Here is a 19,569-nt window from a genome sequence, read left to right as displayed (position 1 = left end):
GATCTATGATAAGATAACCTGTCTGGTCACTGGAAAGAATGGAGATGACAGTGAGACCAAATATAAAGATGATGTGAGATTTACAGACAGACTGAAGATGAATCATGAGACTGGAGATCTCACCATCACAGACGTCATAGCGACAGATGCTGGAGTTTATAAACTACAAATCAAGAGTAAAGAAAAGATCTCATTCAGGATATTCAGTGTTTTCTTCAAGGGTGAGTAACTCAGAAGTTCTGATACAATAATTCACCTTATATCACAAAGAAGCATTCAGTCAAAGGGCCCTATTTTAACGATCTGAAACGCAAGTGTCAAAGCGCGAAGCGCAAGTAACTTTGTGGGCGGGTCTCGGCGCTGTTGCTATTTTCCCGGCGGGATAAATGGCTCTTACGCCCGCCGCAAATCTAAAATGGGTTGGTCTGAAGTAGCTTCATTATTCATAGGTGTGGTTTGGGCGTAACGTGAAATAAACCAATCAGAGCGTCATCCAACATTCCCTTTAAAAGCAGGTGTGCAAGTTCCATTATGGATTGCTATTATTATGGCGTATTTACCAGGCGCAAAAATATGAGCAATCTCAACTCAACTGGTAAGTTGAAGACTAAGGTTTTTAATGTACTTACATTATGGTAAGGGTGATTTCACAGTCTTTTTTTTTCAGTCTTTCAGTTTTTTCAGTTTTTCAGTCGATTTGTTTTTCCTGGTTCTTGACGGACAAACCAATTTGTCAGATGTCCTTATATACATATATGTCTTGCCACTATTGGGCAAACAGGACTGATCCTTAATTACTACAATTAGCCTGAATAATTTGTAAGCTAGATTTATGCCTATTTTTTCACATCTTCGTGGCACACCACAATGATTTCCGTCATCTCATGTGTTAATATTTTTTTAGTGTAACAATTTATGATTTGCAAAAATAACTGTTGCATCTGTGTAGATTACATGAGCAAAGTGTATGCGCGTTGTGCACGCTATACATTATGGTCAAGCATACGCCCTTAAAATAGCATAATGAACAACGCGCCACTGACTTTAGACTAGGTTTTTTTCTGGTCAGTGGCGCAATTGTTTAATGAAACAGCAAAATAGCACCAGGGATTGTTTGCGCCGGAACACACCTCCTTTTTTGCGCTGAACCGCCCAGGGAGCGCAAGTTCATTCACTAGTTTAGCGACGTGCTTCTGTGGAGGGAAAAGCGCGCTTTGCGCGGGTGCAAAATAGGAATGACACATGCGTCGGTGTACAAAGTCAATTGCGCTGGGTGCAAGATAGGGCCCAAAGGTTCTTTAAAAAAGCATCTCTTTCTTACCTTTTAATTAACTAAAGAACCCTTTTCACCATTTTTGTACTAAAAAGGTTCTTTGGATGTTAAAGGTTCTTTATGGAACTATTTAGACAACAAGGTTCTTCTATGGCATCGCTGAGAGGTGATATAAAGTGACTTAAGTTTGAAAGTCACATTGGTAATAAATCAAGTGACAATTTTTAATTTTTTTTTTTTCTTTTCAACACTTCTCATAAAAGTGACATTTGACATCTGATCTACAATATGATGAATATTTCTGTGCAAAACCTTTTATTACATTTTTGCGGATGCCACATTTTTAATGAACTGAATGTTTGTTTAAACAGACAACACGGATGAAAAAGAACAGGACGAACAGAAATCAGGTAACACATCATGATTGATATATCATCTTATATGAATAACTGTGTTTTGAAGCACTTGCGGTGAGAATTCAGTCCTGAAGTTTCTGTAAACAGTGAAAACTGTCATATAATTTCAGTAGACTTGTGTTCAAAAACGGTCCTATTTTTTATCATTTATGATTTATTTATTTAAGTTTTATCATTTGAAAGTTAATATGTAATTTAGTTTGTAACATTAAACATTTGCAATATTATTGTTATATTTATTTTAGTATTTGTAAACATTGGTTACCATTTTATGATAAACTATAAAGGCAATTAATATTCAAGAATAATAATTATAAATAAATTCCATAAGTGCTGTTATAACCAAAGATACAATCATCTTCTAAAGCCGAGTTCAGACTGAAAGATTTTGGGCTGTCCCTGAAGAATCATGACAATCGTGAGGATTTTTGTGGTCGTGGCTTCTAAACTCTGGTCCTACGTCGTAAAGTGAGAGAGATTGAATGGCAGCCGTTGTCAAGGTCTTGCGATCAAAGACATCCTAACATCATATTATGGCAGTGTCAGTATACGTCGCTAGATTGTATGACCTACAGCTACTGAGTAGTCTGGTTACTGCCTCCATCTGTCCACATGTCGATCATCACCACCATCTGCACTGGTTATGGTCCTCAGAACAATGAGAATAAACAAACTGATAGCAGAATTCCTTTCTACACCCTCTGATCCATCAGTTGTTATTGTAAAGGTTGATCTAAATAATGCAGCCAAATAATCCTTCAGAGGATTTGTATTATTGTATTGTTGTGTATGCAAGGTTGAAGAAATGCGTCTTTAATCCAGATTTAAACTGAAAGAGTGTGGGGCACTTCGTACATTCGGGTTTAAAAGGAAGGTGGGGCGTCCATTCATTCACCTTTTGTTCTTCAGAACCAGCTGAGCATCACATTTATGCGAAGCAATTTTCTTTCTGAGCTAGCGGACCATACGACGCAGATCAGTGGACTCAACCTCTCTGTACGACTCCTCTCGGATATTTCGAGTCTTAGGTGTCTAAAAGAGCAAATTTCCCTAAAACACCTGAGAATTTCCTACAGCATGCATGTGTATGGGACATGTCTCACTGCTGTAATTTTGAGGATGTTCGCTTCATGAAGCCATATCCCGCTGCAGTACTATCCTGGAGATGCATGAAGAGCTCACAAAGACGTGGCAGGCCCCCTTCTCGACGTGTGCACATCAGACGGCTCAGCCGCCCTGACTTCCCTCGACTCGGGAGCTGCTAAGGGATATGTCGATGATTGCAAATGGTGTCGAAGGCTTACACTCCCGCGGGTGAAGCAGCTTCTGCTCTTCATGCCATGGCCATCCTGCAGGTCCTTCAGGCCAAGGCATCAAAGAGGAGCTGAGTCCCTTCTGGCGGAAGTGCGATCGAGCCCCTCTGGCCGCTCATCTGCAATACATAGTTTGCTCTTCTGCAATACGTCTCAGACACGTCTAAACATCTGTACGTCTGCAAAACATCTGGAGATCTGCTGCAAAAAACATCTGCTAAACATCTTAGAAAGAGCAAATTTACATCCATTCTAAATCATACACATCTTACAGACATCTCCGAGACGTATTGTAGATGTCTTGCCAATGTAAATGCAGACGACAAATAGACATAAGCCAGATGTTTGTGTGCTATCAGGGATGTTTAATAATGATTATGATTATTTATGTTGATATTATCATGAAATAATTATTAATATAATGTTAATTTGTTCTAATGTTTGTGTTTCTCTCTTCTGTGTGCTGCTGTGATTGATACAGTGTGTAAATATGAGAATAATTCTGTCACTCTGAACGCTGATGTTACTGAACCACAGTCAGATGATGTGATCCAGTGGAGGTTTGGAGAAACTCTCATAGCTGAAATCAATAGAAATAACAACAAGATCTCTATACATGATGATGTTCTTGATGAGAGATTCAGAGACAGACTGAAGCTGAATGATAAGACTGGAGATCTCACCATCAGAGATCTCAACACTGAACACACTGGACACTATAAACTGAAGATCATGAACAGTAGAGGAACATCATACTCTCAGTTTAAAGTTTATGTCAGGGGTAAGTAAAGCTCAAGTTAATGTGATAAGAATGATGTTTCTTTTGTATCTGAACATTGATATTTTATATTTTACTCACCAAGGCATCCTGACAGAATTTGACTTTCGTCTTGAAGAATAATGCAGTCAGAGTTATAATACCACGTATCATTTTTCTCCTCAACGGTAGAATGGAAGTGAATGGGTGTCAACTATTTGTTCTGATGGATGTCCTTCTGTGTTTGTCTCTTCTATGTGCTGCTGTTATAAATGAAGAGAACATCAGATCAGTAGTTTTGGGACATCCTGTCACTCTATACACTGATGTAACTGGAATACAGAGAGGTGATGTGATTCAGTGGACATTAGAAACAAATATTAAAACTCCCATCGCTCAGATGACTGTAGGGACTGAACTCTCATATGATGGGAGATGGAGAAGCAGAATGAAGCTGGACCCTCAGACTGGAGATCTCACCATCACAAACATCACATCTGAACTCTCTGGAGTTTATAGAGCAAAGATCCACAGCAGGAGTAGAGGAACAGAATACAGAACATACAGGGTTAACATCTCTGGTGAGTGGATTTGTTTAAGTGATTTACTGTATATCTGACATGATGATGAGAGATGATGTAATGACCAGAAGAGTTTAACACTAAACACTCTTAACATTTTTAATGTTAAATTTAAAGTCATTTTATATTTTTGATCACATCTGAAATAATCACATAGATTGATGAAAATAACGGCATTTTCCCAAAAAAAATTCAAACTAAAAATATATTTTACTACATAATGACTAAACCAAAGAATAAAATGCACATACATTTTGTTAAACAGGAACCATTTACATTTTATATTTAGTCATTTAGCAGGACTGTCATACTCACACGATGCTCACATCATGCCACTCAACACAGTGGGCTTGATAACAAGTTAAAATATCAATAAAAATAAACTACATTAGGATGCATGTTTAGTCATTCCATGCTTTGTCCTTGAAACAGTTTCAATACATGAATGAATTCAATACACAACACCCAAGAAGCTCCCTCCTACCATTATTATTGACAAGCCATGTGTATGTGTTATCTAGGATGTTTATCTATGGTTCGAAATATGCATTTTGTTTAGTGCTCTTACTACATTGTTAAATTCAAAGAGATTTAGAGAATCAACTCAAACACATGACATTTGGGATCCTAATCTGTCATTTTGGACATTGCAATTGTGAAGACACGTTTATGTAGGATAAATCATTTTCCTTTTTATGCACAAATATGCATTTTGTGAGTAATACTCACATGTCAAAGGTCATATAGGTCACACTTTCCTATTTTATGCATTGTCTTAGAAACAGTTACTAGGCGGTCACTGAATCAGGGGCTATAACACAGAGTTATGCATCCTAGAGTTTATTTCATGAGCCACATGTAGTAGTTCTTTAGGATGTCCACTTTAGTAGAGATCGGGTACTTAATCACATACTAGAAGATCAATAGAATTATCGATGTATTCAATGGTAACACTTTTCCATTTTACTACCTCCGGGTTAAAACAGCAAAGTCCACTAAACAGTTGTTTTCCTCTTGTCCAATAATGGATGTCGGGGATGTTCAGTAGTACCACCCATGGTTTATGCATGCATCTTTAGGTGTTTCACATATACTGTATGTGACCAATGTCCGCTCCGGCCCGCTTGTCTCGAGTCCCTCTTCCCTCGTCAGGGGCCCAGGGTCGATCATGCGACGCTTTTCTCAAGGGAGAAGCCGACATGCCTTTTCTGTGGGATTGCAGGCGTAAACCCCTGGGGCGAGACATTTTGGGGTTCCAAAAATCTGTAAACCATGACCCATCTCCAGTGAATACCGGTTTCAACCCCCCGACCAAAATTGGGAGCTTCCTAGAGTTAGTAAGGGGAGCTGTTAGGGATTAGAAGTATGATCATGTAGAACAAATGATTCATAAGTGATAATAAACAGTTTTTATGGCAATTATAGGCATGTTAATAACATCTATTTAATAGTGAGAATTGCCCCCTATACTAAAGTGTTTACAAAGTTTTCAGGCGCACTAAGTAGTCTATGATAGAATCTCTGTGAAATGAGGAGCTGTATAGGGTTAAAATCAAACTTTGCTTATGAATACATATATAAACACATGCATACACATATAGCTAATTACTCACATATGTAAGTATGTTATCTGATGTTTAAACAGATACATGTGAAAAACATGTTCATACTATTATTAAATCCATACTACTACATCATATGTTATTACCCCCAACATTCCACCAGCATCATTGATGCAAATTATGGTTGGATGTGTCAAAACTTCCTTCAGTTAAATAAAAACAAAACTTATAAAAAATTATAAAGATTCAAAAATTATAGATTTACTATTATCATTAATAATCTAATAGCAGTTGATTTTTGTAGCGAAGACATGTCAAGTCGCCGCCTCCTTCTTTATCCAGCTCCAACATCTCAGCTCTTGTTCAGAACGTTGCTTCCCAACCCATCAGATCTGGACATAAACTGCATCCTGCCCGCTGTTGTAACCTTGGAACAATGTGACAAGACTGGCTGAGAGTAGAGTACTGCCCTGCACACTTTGATGAAACAAGTACATCAGTTGTTATTGGAAGTGTTCCTGGTTCCGGTTGATCTAACTAATGCAGCCTAAACCTTCAATGTATTTATATTATGGAAGTGTAGTGTATGTAAGATTAAATATATGCGTCTTTAGTCATGATTTAAACTGAGATAGTGTGTCTGTCCCCCGGATAGGGCAGGGAAGACTGTTCCAAAGTTTGGGCGCTAGATAGGAAAAGGATTTACCACCTAGACTTGATTTTTTAATTCTAGGTATTACCAACTGACCGGACGCCTGAGAATGAAGTGCAGATGAGGGACTGTAATACAAGACAAGTTCACTCAAGTGCTGAGGACCTAAACCATGTAGGACTTTATAGGTTATAAGTAAGATATTAAAGTTAATGCGATCCTTAAGAGGCAACCAGTGCAAGGTTGACAGAACCAGTGCTAATATGTTCATACTTTTTGTAAGTGTAAGAACTCGAGCTGTCGAGTTGGAGTTTTTGTAAAAAGCCTGCAGGGCAACCACCTAGCAGTGCATTACAGTAATCTAGTCTTGATGTAATGAACGCATGAATAAACATCTCTGCATCTGACAGTGACAGCATATGACATAGTTTAGATATATTCTTAAAACAGAAAAATGCAATTTTACAGGTGTTGGTGACATGGGTCTCAAATGACAGATTTCTATTGAACAAAATGCCAAGTTTCTTTATTGACGACGAGGGTTTTATGGAACATATTACAATAGTTAAGCAGTATTCTTGATTTTTGCATATGTTTTTTTTCGTTCCAATTAATAACACTTCTGTTTTGTCCAAGTTCGGTAATATAAAGTTTTTACTTGTCCAGTTTTTTATATCGACCATGCATTCCATTATTCGATATATCTCATGTGTTTCCTGAGGCTTCTTGGAAATATAAAGTTGTATCATCAGCATTACAGTGAAAGCTAACTCCGTGTTTGTCACAGTTGGTGTATGTTTTGTTTTGCTTTCTCCCCTGGTTTATCTCATTATTAGTTAATTAGTTTTCACTTGTGTTTTGTTATTAGTTAATTGTTCCCTTGCCTGTTTTCACTAATCTCATTATTAGTTAATTAGTTTTCACCCGTGTCTTATGATTAGTTCATTGTTAATTAGTCCCGCATCTGATTCTGTTTTCCCTGAGTGTCTTCCCTTTGTGTTTAAGCCCTGTGTGTTCCTTAGTTCTTTGTCTAGTATTGTTAATGTTATTGTGTGTTAATTCCTGTGTGGTTCCCCGGTTATCATTAAAACTCTATTCTTGGATTGTACGTGGAGTTGTGTGCTAGATTTCCGTATACACGTGACAGTGTTACTGTACTATATCTCCTAGAGGTAGCATGTATAATGCATAGAGCAGAGGCCCTAAGACTGAGCCCTGAGGTACACCGTACTGGACTAGCGATTTGCATGACATCTCATTGTTTATTTGTACAAATTGAAAACGGTCTGAAAAATAAGATTTAAACTACTTCAAAGCTAAACACATTTCAGATATGCTTGTTGAATATAAACCAAACACACTTATCAGATAATTAGGATCAAGTCAGTTACAAGGGTTCACTCAAAATAAGGCTAGTCATTGTTGCTAGAATCTGCTTATAAAAGATATCAGATGTTCACAAACAGCAGCTACTTTTAAATCCAGATTTAGACACAACTGTTTAGCTGTGCATTTACACCCTGAGCACTGTGCTGGTTTACATAACCTCCATTTCTATTTCAAATATATTTTTCTTTTGTTCTCATTTTTATATATACACTCACATTTTCTATGAATTTTACTGCTGTTCATTTTTTCATAAAATCTAAAGTTGTGTTTGTGACCATAAATCATTTACATTTTAAAGATATGTCTTACTTATCTGTGTCAATCATTTTATGTACAGCACTTTGAATTGCCCTTGTGTATGAAATGTGCTATATAAATAAACTTGCTAATTTAATTATTTAATTTAATATAAATTAATGCATGTATATATACTTGTGAATAACTTATGCATGTTAACTTCATGCACAGAAAAAAGGTATAAACTGGATTCATGCATATACAGCTATTAACTTTTGAGTTATCGTATCTGACACCCAATGAGTTCATAGGTACAGCTAAACCTTTTTTGTGTTTACCGTAGCAAACAAACACCTGATAAGTGACCCGCCAGGCTCCTGTGACTTAATAATAATATTTCAAAGATTTGCTTCGTCAATGTCCATGTGAATTTAATAATAAAAATTATATAAAATTATTATTATTTTAAAAGAACTCTTTCTGGTTGGGGGGCAGAATTTTCTTGGAGGCCTCCTAACTTTTGCACGCAACTGGCTGAGAGATACATCAAATATGATGCTTCCTTCTTGTATAAGTCAAATTATTTGACAAGGGGATTAGGGTTCCTGAGCAACTTTTCATGGTTTAAATGAATGTTTGGCTCCATTAGCAGATAATTAATTAGATATGAGAGATCGGTTATTTTTACATCAGGTTCAAAGATTTACAAGATAAAAGGTATTGTAAAAGGTTTTTTGCACCATTAAAGATTTTAATAGTTGCAATAAAAATGCAACGTTAACAAAAGATCAGCTGTATGTGTAATCTCAAGTAAATTATCACTCGAATTCATGTTTTCTGTGCGTTTTCACATCTGTTTCAGTTATCGCTTATGAGGGAGAATCTCTCACTATACACACTGACAGTAAAATACAGAGAGGCAGTGAGATCAAGTGGATCTCTGAAGATAACATCAGTCTGGTCACTGGAAAGATTGGAGTCATAAGAGACACCAAGTTAACAGATAATGTGAGATTCAAAGACAGACTGAAGATGAATCATGAGACTGGAGATCTCACCATCACAAAGATCAAAAAGACAGATGATGGAGTTTATAAACTACAGATCAGCAGTGATGATAAGATCTCATACAAGATGATTAATGTTTTTGTCAACGGTGAGTAACTCAAGATATCTGAAATATAATAACTCACTTCTTCTTATATCAACATTCTCTATCAATTATTGATGGTCTGTAAAGAAAACATGATGTTTTGTGACAGCTGTTTCACTTTTATTTTAATTTAAAAACATCATATTTTTACATTTTTATTGTTTGTTTATTTGAACAGAGTCATTGGTAAATGCAGCAGGATTATTAAAGATTCTTTCTTATATAAAGTGACTCTGTGTTCACACAAACATGTGCAGAAAACACTTATAAATGTTTCATTTGTGTGTTTGATTCTTAACAGACGGCCCTTCTCCAGATCAGAAGCAGAACTCAGGTGAGATTCTCTACAGCTGTGAGTTGAGTCTGATTCACTAAATCATGTGGAATCATTTTATCATGTGAGAGCTAATGTGTCATTTCATTTGTAACATGATTTATTTTTGAATGTGTGAATCAACTTTTCTGTATTTGAAAGTGAGCACATATGATATAATTTAGATTTATTCTTAAAATGAAAAAATAGATTTTGCAGGTGTTGGTCACATGGTTTTCAAATGATGGATAATTATTGATTAAAATGCCCAAATCTAAGCTGACGATGAGGTTTTTTTGAGCCTCTGTCACTAGTCAAGTAGTATTCTTTGTTGTTACGTGTCATGGTTCCACTTCTCCTTGTCAGGTATTTCTTGGTCTAGAGGTGGAATGATACAGGATCCTCTGTTTCATGTGGGAGAGACACGATTTTTTCTCTCTCTGGTCTGCGTCATCGTTCCTACCCTCCTGTTTCCTAGTTTGTGTTAATAAGCTTCCCTTGAGTGTTTATCCCCTGCAACTGTTCCCTCTTAGTTTGTTCCCTTTAAAACATCCTCGTGTTCATTGTCCTGTGCACGTTCATTGTAAGTTGTACCTACCTGTCAATGTACAGTTGTGTTCAAAATTATTCAACCCCCAATGCTGTAAATGGTTTTAGGGAATTTAGTGTACATTTGTAATTGTATTCAGAATGAAATCCTACAAGGACTTCTTAAAGAACCATATGCAACTAAAATGACATCAATTAGTTTTGTAATACAGTAGTAAATGTTTCTTTTGTGAATTCTTCATTGACACAATTATTCAACCCCTTAAAGACTACCACAAGAACAGAGGTTCAATGAAGTGTTTTCAATCAGGTATTGAAAACACCTGTGGATATCAGGGAGCAGCAATACAGCCTAATAAGCACCAATTAGGCAGCTTTAAAATGACTGTGATACTCAGCTCCTTCTAGACATTTACTGGTGTGGTTACAAACATGGTGAGGTCAAGAGAATGGTCCAGGAAGACAAGAGAACAGGTGATTACTCTTCACAGGAAGGGCAATGGCTTGCAAAGATGTTAAACATACCAAGAGACACCATAGGAAGCATCATTCGCAAATTCAAGGCAAAGGGCACTGTTGAAACGCTACCTGGTCGTGGCAGAAAGAAGATGCTGACTTCGACTGCTCTGCGCTACCTGAAGCGTAGAGTGGAGAAAAGTCCCCGTGTGACTGCTGAGGAACTGAGAAAAGATTTGTCAGATGTGGGTACTGAAGTTTCTGCTCAGACAATACGGCGCACCCTGCGTAATGAAGGCCTCCATGCCAGAACTCCCAGGCGCACCCCCTTGCTGTCCCCAAAGAATAAGAAGAGTCGACTGCAGTATGCCAAAAGTCATGTGGACAAACCACAGAAGTTTTGGGATAGTGTTCTGTGGACTGATGAAACAAAATTAGAACTGTTTGGCCCATGGATCAACGCTATGTTTGGAGGAGGAAGAACAAGGCCTATGAAGAAAAGAACACCTTGCCTACTGTGAAGCATGGCGGGGGGTCAATCATGCTTTGGGGCTGTTTTGCTTCTGCAGGTACTGGGAAGCTTCAGCGTGTGCAAGGTACCATGAATTCTCTTCAGTACCAGGATATTGGATGACAATGTGATGCAGTCCGTCACAAACCTGAGGCTTGGAAGACGCTGGACCTTTCAACAGGACAATGATCCCAAGCATACCTCCAAGTCCACTAGAGCATGGTTGCAGATTAAAGACTGGAACATTTTGAAGTGGCCATCGCAGTCACCAGACTTAAATCCGATTGAGAACCTCTGGTGGGTCTTAAAGAAAGCAGTTGCAGTGCGCAAGCCTAAGAATGTGACTGAACTGGAGGCTTTTGCCCATGATGAATGGTCGAAGATACCGTAGATCGCTGCAAGACACTTGTGTCAAGCTATGCTTCACGTTTAAAAGCTGTTATAACTGTAAAAGGATGTTGTACTAAGTACTAAGATTGAATGTCACTTGGGGGTTGAATAAAACTGATAATGATGTGAGCTCAGAAAAGACATTTGTTGTTATTTCATTATAAATGTTATGTTATATTTGTCTGACCTACACGTGCCTCTTTGATTTAATTGTAAGCAGGATGACTGAATGATCATAATCAATGTCAAACCGACCAAAACAATCAATTTCAGTGGGGGTTGAATAATTTTGAACACAACTGTATATCATACCTTGCTCTGTGTGTGCTGTAGCTGTTCGTGTCTCCTGTTGCTACGTGTTGAGTACCTTGTCTCCCAAGTTCCTGTTTCATCGTGTCTTGTAAGTGTAGTTTAGTGTTTGTTTCAAGTGTTTTGTTTTCTTAGTTGAGTTAGTCCGTGTTCTCGTCTTGTTATAGTTTACTCAGTCTTGTTTTCCCCATTGTGGGTTTTGTTTTGCCTTTTTTGTTATAGTGTTTATTTGTTAATAAATACTCTTGTTTACCCCGTACCACCATCTTGTCCTTACTCTGCCTTGCAATTGGGTTCTTGCCTTGAGATTCATAACAGAAAAGGATCCTATATGATTCCACCTCAAGACCAAGAAATACCTATCAAGGAGAGGTGGAACCATGACAGTTATGTATGTTGGTTTTCGGTCCAATAAGTAACACTTCTGTTTTTCCAAGTTCAACAAGAAAAAGTTGCTACTAATCCAGTTTTTTATATCGACTATGCATTCCGTTATTCTATTGAACTGTAGTCTCTCATGAGGCCTTCAGGAAATATAGAATGGATTATAATCAGCATAGATTGTGAAAATAGGGCCCACAGAGTTAGTTTCACTCCTAAGTGCATGGTTTAAAGCACAAGGAGCAGGACCCTCAGGGTGTGTCCGAATCCTCTTTTGCTAGTTTAATGGCGGGAAAACGGTCGGCGTACCCGGGCGCATGGTCTAAACGGGTTGTCCCAATTCTCTTAATGAGTAATGGGTGTTTTAATCAGAGAGTCATCATGTGCAACAGGGCCCTTTGTCTCTTAATTATTCCTCTTAGAGATAAATGTTTTGTGCTGAGAGCAAAGGCCCTAAAACTGAGCCCTGTGGCACACCACACTGTACTTGTGATTTGTGTTACACCTCATTGTGTATTACAACAAACTGAAAATGGTCAGATAGGTATGATAGAAACCAATGTAATGCTATTCCACTAACGGCAACATCATTTCCAAGTCTATGTAAAAGTGTGCTGTGGTAAATGTTGTAGAATGCAGCACTAAAGTCGAATAGCAAAAGTAACGATATGCAACAACGATCACATGGCAAAAGAAAATCTTTTATTACTCTGATCAGAGCAGTCCCTGTACTGTGATGTGCTCTTAAACCTGACTGGAACTCTTCATAAAGGTCATTCCTTTGGAGGAAGGAACATAGCTGTGATGAAACAACCTTTTCATGTACTTTAGAAATGAAATTTAGCTTCGATATAGGTCTATAGTGTAACTGTCATGAATTTGCAAGGAAGAACCCAAGTGCAGGCAGTGGTTGTGCGGGGGAAACAAAAATACTTTTACAATAAACACAAAACAAGGACTCACGATGGGGTAAAAACCGGAACAAGAATTAATATCAAAGCACTGTACGAAGACTGACTGAACACTAAAGTAACGATCGCTTCACATTAAACTAAACTAAAGACTCTTACTAGATCACTGATCAGCTTGTGTTGCCTCTTGTTTCTTCGCAGTTTCTTAGCTCTTTAATATAAGCAATTTTATTTGTAAAGAAATTAATTGTGATTACTACTATGCTAATGTCCTACTACTAACGCCTAATGATAGATCGGATAGATTCTACTATCTTAGTATAGATCCAAAATTATACCGTAGGGCTGTTCCATCGTGTTCATTTACCAGACTAGCGGGAATCTGCATTGTAGTGCCTGGATTTAAATAATGTTTGATCCACTTCGGTATTAAGTTTGCCGTTTTATAGCTTGTTAAAGTCGTGTGCATACCTTACATTTAGTCGTACAATAAGTTTCCAAACAACTCTTCCCTGTTTTAAACACAATACAGCTAACAGCACAGGCATGTGCATTAATACTGCATTCACGTGGCCTCGGAAATTGGATCATTACCACTTCAATGTTAGATCATAAGTAACATTATTGCTTAAATGTTAGTAAATCTAGACGTTACTTCTGGGTTGAAGCTGAAATTGGTAACAACTTACACTGTAAATTTAATAAGGCCGGTGAGCGCCCTCTTGAGGAGGACACTATAATGCAGGAGACGTCAGCATTGAGGACAATCATATCTGCTTCTGTGCATTTTGAATCAGAGCTGCGTTACAAGAGTCTCAAAGCAGTCCACAGATACAAAAGAGTATATTCACACATGTTCAAAGGGTCAGAATGCAAAGCACACGTGATTTTTGTAGATTAAATAACAATTATAATTACAATTACAACTACAGATAAAATGTATTTGTAGATTGTACATGTATGCATAATGATGAGTGCATTTGTAAATGGAGCATGTTTAGATTGATGTGTATTTGAGGGTCACTGGCGTGACTTTGTGAATTGTAGAGTGTGAATGTTGATCTTTTACGTGTATTTGTGTGAGGTTTTGATACTGTTTTCACCCCATATTGTTCATTCTCTCACTTGCTTACTTCAGCTGTAATCCTCCTAGTCACATGGCCTTGTAAACTATCAGTACTGTTTAGCATGTTGACACAATGTTATATGATCTCCAACTTGTAAGTCGCTTTGCATAAAATTGTCTGCCAAATAAGTAAATATAAATGTGTTAATTTGGATTACATTAACTACATTACATTAGCAGTTTCATCTGTTAGTTTTAACTCATATTGATGCACAAATAAATAATCATATTGATATTAACTTACAAATATATCTGGCATATGTTTAATAATGATTAGTTATGTTGACATGATCATGAAATGATTATTAATGTAATATTAATGTGTTATAATGTTTGTGTTTCTCTCTTCTGTGTGCTGCTGTGACTGATACAGTGTGTAAATATGAGAATGATTCTGTGACTCTGAACGCTGATGTTACTGAACTAAAGTCAGATGATGTGATCCAGTGGAGGTTTGGAGAAACTCTCATAGCTGAAATCAATAGAAAGAACAACAAGTTCCCTACAGATGATGAGATATTCAGAGACAGACTGAAGCTGAATGATAAGACTGGAGATCTCACCATCAGAGATCTCAACACTGAACACACTGGACACTATAAACTGAAGATCATCAACAGTAAAGGAACATCATACTCTCAGTTTAAAGTTTATGTCAGGGGTAAGTAAAGCTCAAGTTAATGTGATGAGAATGATGGCTTTTATATATCAAGTGCTGTATTGACATTACACGTGTTGTGATTTTATCTTCTCCACACATCTTCTGAATTGTCTTCATGTTAAGCTGCAGAACTCTTCATGTTTTCTGTAGATTTTATCTGTAAATCATAAGAATCTTCTGATGTTTTATTTCTTGAGTTTTCACTTGGATTTTGTGGAATTGTGACGCAGGATGACAGATAATGGATAACATTAGTGATGTAATCCTTAAAAGCAAAGTTTTTCATTTTATTTGATCTGATGGATGTTCTTCTGTGTTTTTCTCTTCTATGTGCTGCTGTTATAAATGAAGAGAACATCAGATCAGTAGAGTTTGGACATTCTGTCATTCTATACTCTGATGTTACTGGAATACAGAGAGATGATGTGATTCAGTGGACATTTGAAGATGAAAAAACTCCCATAGCTAAAATCACTGGACTGAATAAACTCTCATATGATAAGAGATTCAAAGAGAGACTGGAGCTGAACCCAAAGACTGGACATCTCACCATCTCAAACATCACATCTGAACTCTCTGGAGTTTATAGAGCAAAGATCATCAGCAGGAGTTGAGGAACAGAATACAGAACATACAGGGTTAACATCTCTGGTGAGTGGATTTGTTTCAGTGATTTATATCTGACATGATGATGAGAGATGAGTGAATATGAAGTGACTACATGGTCATTTTTGGGTAAACTGTCTCTTAAAGGAAACAAAATCAGTTTCATTAACTACTTATCCAATAATGATAAATGTGCAGATGTGTTTAAACAGTACATTAGATTATTGATCATTGATAAATACATTTATCTTTACACTTGTTTAGAATGTGTTTACCTGTACACTCACCTGATCTTTTGTTCAAGTTTCTGTCTCATCATCTATTGAACATGAGATTTTACTAAAGATTTAAAAAGCTGCAGTAAAGTTTTAGCTATATGTGATTCTTATCAAGTAAATAAGTACATTTTCACTCTAATTCATGTTTTTTGTGTGTTTTCACGTCTGTTTCAGTGATCGCTTGTGAGGGAGAATCTCTCACTATACACACTGACAGTAAAATACAGAGAGGCAGTGAGATCAAGTGGATCTCTGAAAATAACATCATTCTGGCCACTATAATGAATGGAGTCATAATAGACACTAAATATAAAGATGATGAGAGATTCAAAGGCAGACTGAAGATGAATCCTCAGACTGGAGATCTCACCATCACAGACGTCAGATGGACAGATGCTGGAGTTTATAAACTACACATCAAGAGTAAAGAAAAGATCTCATTCAGGATATTCATGGTTTGGATCAAGAGTGAGTAACTCACAATTTCTGATACAATAATTCACTTCATTTTATTACATCATTCTCTATAAACTATTTATGATCTGAAAAGAAAACATGATCTTGGTAAATGACTCTTATTTTGTTGTGTTGAATAATTGAATAAAAGCTCTTTATTACACTTTTTCGTTTTGTTCACTGAACACAGTGTTAATGCAGCAGGATTATTAAAGATTTACATTTCTTAATGAACAATGTTTATTTAAACAGATAAGGCTTCTGGAAAAGTAAAGGACAAACAGAAATCAGGTAACACATCACAATTGATATATCATTTCATAATGAAGAACTGTGTTTTGAAGTGTTTACAGTGAGATTTCAGTCCTGAAGTTTCTGTCCACAGTGAAAACTGTACTATAATTTCATTAGACTTGAGTTTGTTTTCCATGACTGTCCTGAATTTTTTATTACTTATAATGGAGTTATTTAAAGGGATAATTTTATAATGTGAACGCTAATGTGTCATTTAATTTGTAACATATGTTATATTTATTTTAGTGTACTTTCAAACCTTTATATTTAGCAGTATAAATCTGTTTAATCTAAACACATGTTTCTCATGAATGAATGAATGTTCATTTAAAGTGAAAGTACAATATTGAAAGAACGTGGAGATATAATTTACATTCACGTAGAAAATAAAGCAAAGTAAAACTCTATTGCTGCGTAAGATACGTTTTTAAAATTATTCTGTAAATGTGATTTTTTAAATGTTATTTCTATGGTAAATTGTTGACATTTCTCTCTTCTGACAGAATCAGCAGAAATTGAAGAAAATAAATCAGCAGCGGTTGACAAGCCTTCCCCCAATGAAGTAGAAAATGAATGATCGAGGATGAGATATATGCTCATCATCACATCTTTCACATCATCAACATCTACAGTAATAAAACTGATTTACTGTGTTCATGATCCGTCCTCTTTAAAAGATCATCTTCATGTGTGCTGTTGAGCTCGACTGATAAAAGCTTTTAAAGCTAAAGTAACATGTTTTTTGATAAACAGTGAAACAGAATTTCATTTATTTGCCGTTGAAGATGATCTCTGATCAGAATTTGTTTATATTTTTATATTTCATATGTTACTCACTGCATAGCATATGATCAATTTGACTGTCATGTGTTTGATATTGTGTGACTGTAGACAGTATTAATTTAAAATGTGATGATGAAGAAATATCAGCTACACATGAAGAACATCTTCAGACTTTCTCTAACCCGTCTCTAATCTGATTTTATACACATTTATATAACAACTCACTCCAAAAACAAGATCATGATGAAGTTCAGATGAGATCACATGACAATCTGTGTTTATCATGTGAAGAAGATTCTAGAAAATACACATGAGAAACATTTTGAGCATCAGTGTTAGATTCTGATGTTTGTTCTGTTTTTATTGTTGATATTATTTTAGTTTTTCATGTACATTATAATTTGCTCCATTATGAGCTTTACCCGCTGCTGTCCATGGTGCTGAATTAATGGATATCGACCGTTCTCCAATCAATAATTTAGTGTACACACGGACTGCTTCACTGCATTATGTGAGGTAGTGGCGATCTTTATCAAATAAGCACTTTAGAAATAGTTGAAGTTACATTTATTAGGACTCATTGGATACAAATAAACCAAATAGCAACTAAATCCAACCATTGATATATACAAGTGAAATGAATGTGTGAACCCACAATCTCATGCTCAACCCTGTTACACTAACTGTCAGTGTGGTCATTTATATCAAAGGTTCTCAAACTTGTGTTAGAGTTTCTGTTGCGGTATTCCTGAAACTGATAATGACTTTTATAGTTCACACGTTTATTGTGCATGGACAATTTAAAAGGCGAAGCATGTAGCTTATGGCCGCGTTATTAAAATATAAAATATAATCAACATTATTATCAGTCCTACAATGATGTAATTTGATGTTGCAATACAAAAGTGAATGTGTTGTGTTTCACTATTTTCTATGTAAACGGCGTGACATGATATAACATACATTTGATTATAACTGTGTTTGTGAAGCACTTATTTATATGATCAAATATGTTTCTATAGTGTTAATATTTACTGAACAAAAACGCAGAACATATGAAACATAAAAACTTCATAAAGCACTTAACTGAATAATTCTTGCCTTATTGCTCTTATTAGAAAGAATGCTAAAAAATGTGCTAGCTTCGTGATTTAGATATCAGCTAAATATAAACAGTATTGATAAGTGTTTGTGTCTGATCATTTCTGTTCTTTAATGGATAAAGTGATTATTTAGTAATGGCTGTTTTAACAATAAACACATGCTAATGTTGTGCTTGACCTGCTTTAACATGTTTAACTGAATATACAATGCATGTCATGATTAATAAATAAAAATGAAGATTAAAATGTGTGGTTCTTTGTGTTGCTCATATTCTGTGATTTCAGAGGAAAAACTCTCGAGAGAGCAGAAAAATAAACGTTTTCAAACAGACGTCAGATGAATTATTCTGACATTTATCAGGTTGATTGATAAAATCTTCAGTTATTCTAAAGCTGTATTCTCCATGACAAAAACAACATATTAACACCTTATGAATGTTCTTTATATTTTTTAAAGATAATTCATTGATAAAAACAAGAGTTTAACAATTCTGGAAACCCAGGAATAAAAACCATACACAAACTGTAAAATATGAAATGTTTGGACTCTTAACATGTACAGGGGGAGCCTGTTCCATAGTTGTGGCCCTACTACTGAGAAAGATACGTATGCCTTCTTTCAAATAACAAATCCTCCCCGTCGAAAAAAAGAAAATATTAAAAGGACTCCAATCACCAACCAAACCCCCCGGTCAACAAATATTATTGACGGCCGATTTGATCCCATAAAGCCAGGGCCGATTTTGTTTCCCAGACCAGCCCTGAGTGTGAGACCCTAAGAGATCATTGATGTAAATTGGGGAGTGTTTTTTTAATGCTTTAAAGCTCATTAATACATTTTATAAATCAATTCTAATTTTTACTTGAAGCCAGTGGAGAGATGATAGCACCGGGGTGATGTGTTCCCTTTTTTTACTGCCAGTCTGTCTGCAGCATTCTGTACACACTGTAACCTAGAGAGTTGGCGTTGAGAAATCCCTACATACACTGAATTACAGAAGTCTAGTCAAGAGGTAATGAAAGCATGGATAACAGTCTCCAGATCTTTTAAACTCAGAAAAGGTTTAAGAAAGTGATAAAAACTGCTTCTTCCCACTGAAGTTATCTGA

General features: G+C 36.3%; 1 protein-coding gene across 1 annotated transcript; it reads left to right on the top strand.

Annotated features, from left to right (window-relative positions):
* Positions 1 to 91: 91 nt before the first annotated feature.
* Positions 92 to 18,631, top strand: LOC130429684 (contactin-4-like). Its single transcript, XM_056758396.1, has 11 exons — positions 92 to 221; positions 1,645 to 1,683; positions 3,484 to 3,783; positions 4,038 to 4,340; positions 9,043 to 9,336; positions 9,635 to 9,667; positions 14,653 to 14,940; positions 15,292 to 15,591; positions 15,999 to 16,292; positions 16,533 to 16,571; positions 17,078 to 18,631. The coding sequence occupies exons 1-8, from the start codon at positions 98 to 100 to the stop codon at positions 15,552 to 15,554; spliced, it is 1,644 nt and encodes a 547-aa protein (XP_056614374.1). The 5' UTR covers positions 92 to 97; the 3' UTR covers positions 15,555 to 15,591; positions 15,999 to 16,292; positions 16,533 to 16,571; positions 17,078 to 18,631.
* Positions 18,632 to 19,569: the final 938 nt, after the last annotated feature.

This window comes from Triplophysa dalaica, chromosome 10 (assembly GCF_015846415.1).
Source record: "Triplophysa dalaica isolate WHDGS20190420 chromosome 10, ASM1584641v1, whole genome shotgun sequence".
In the NCBI taxonomy this organism is placed as follows: domain Eukaryota; kingdom Metazoa; phylum Chordata; class Actinopteri; order Cypriniformes; family Nemacheilidae; genus Triplophysa; species Triplophysa dalaica.
This window is presented reverse-complemented; position numbering and strand designations above follow the sequence as displayed.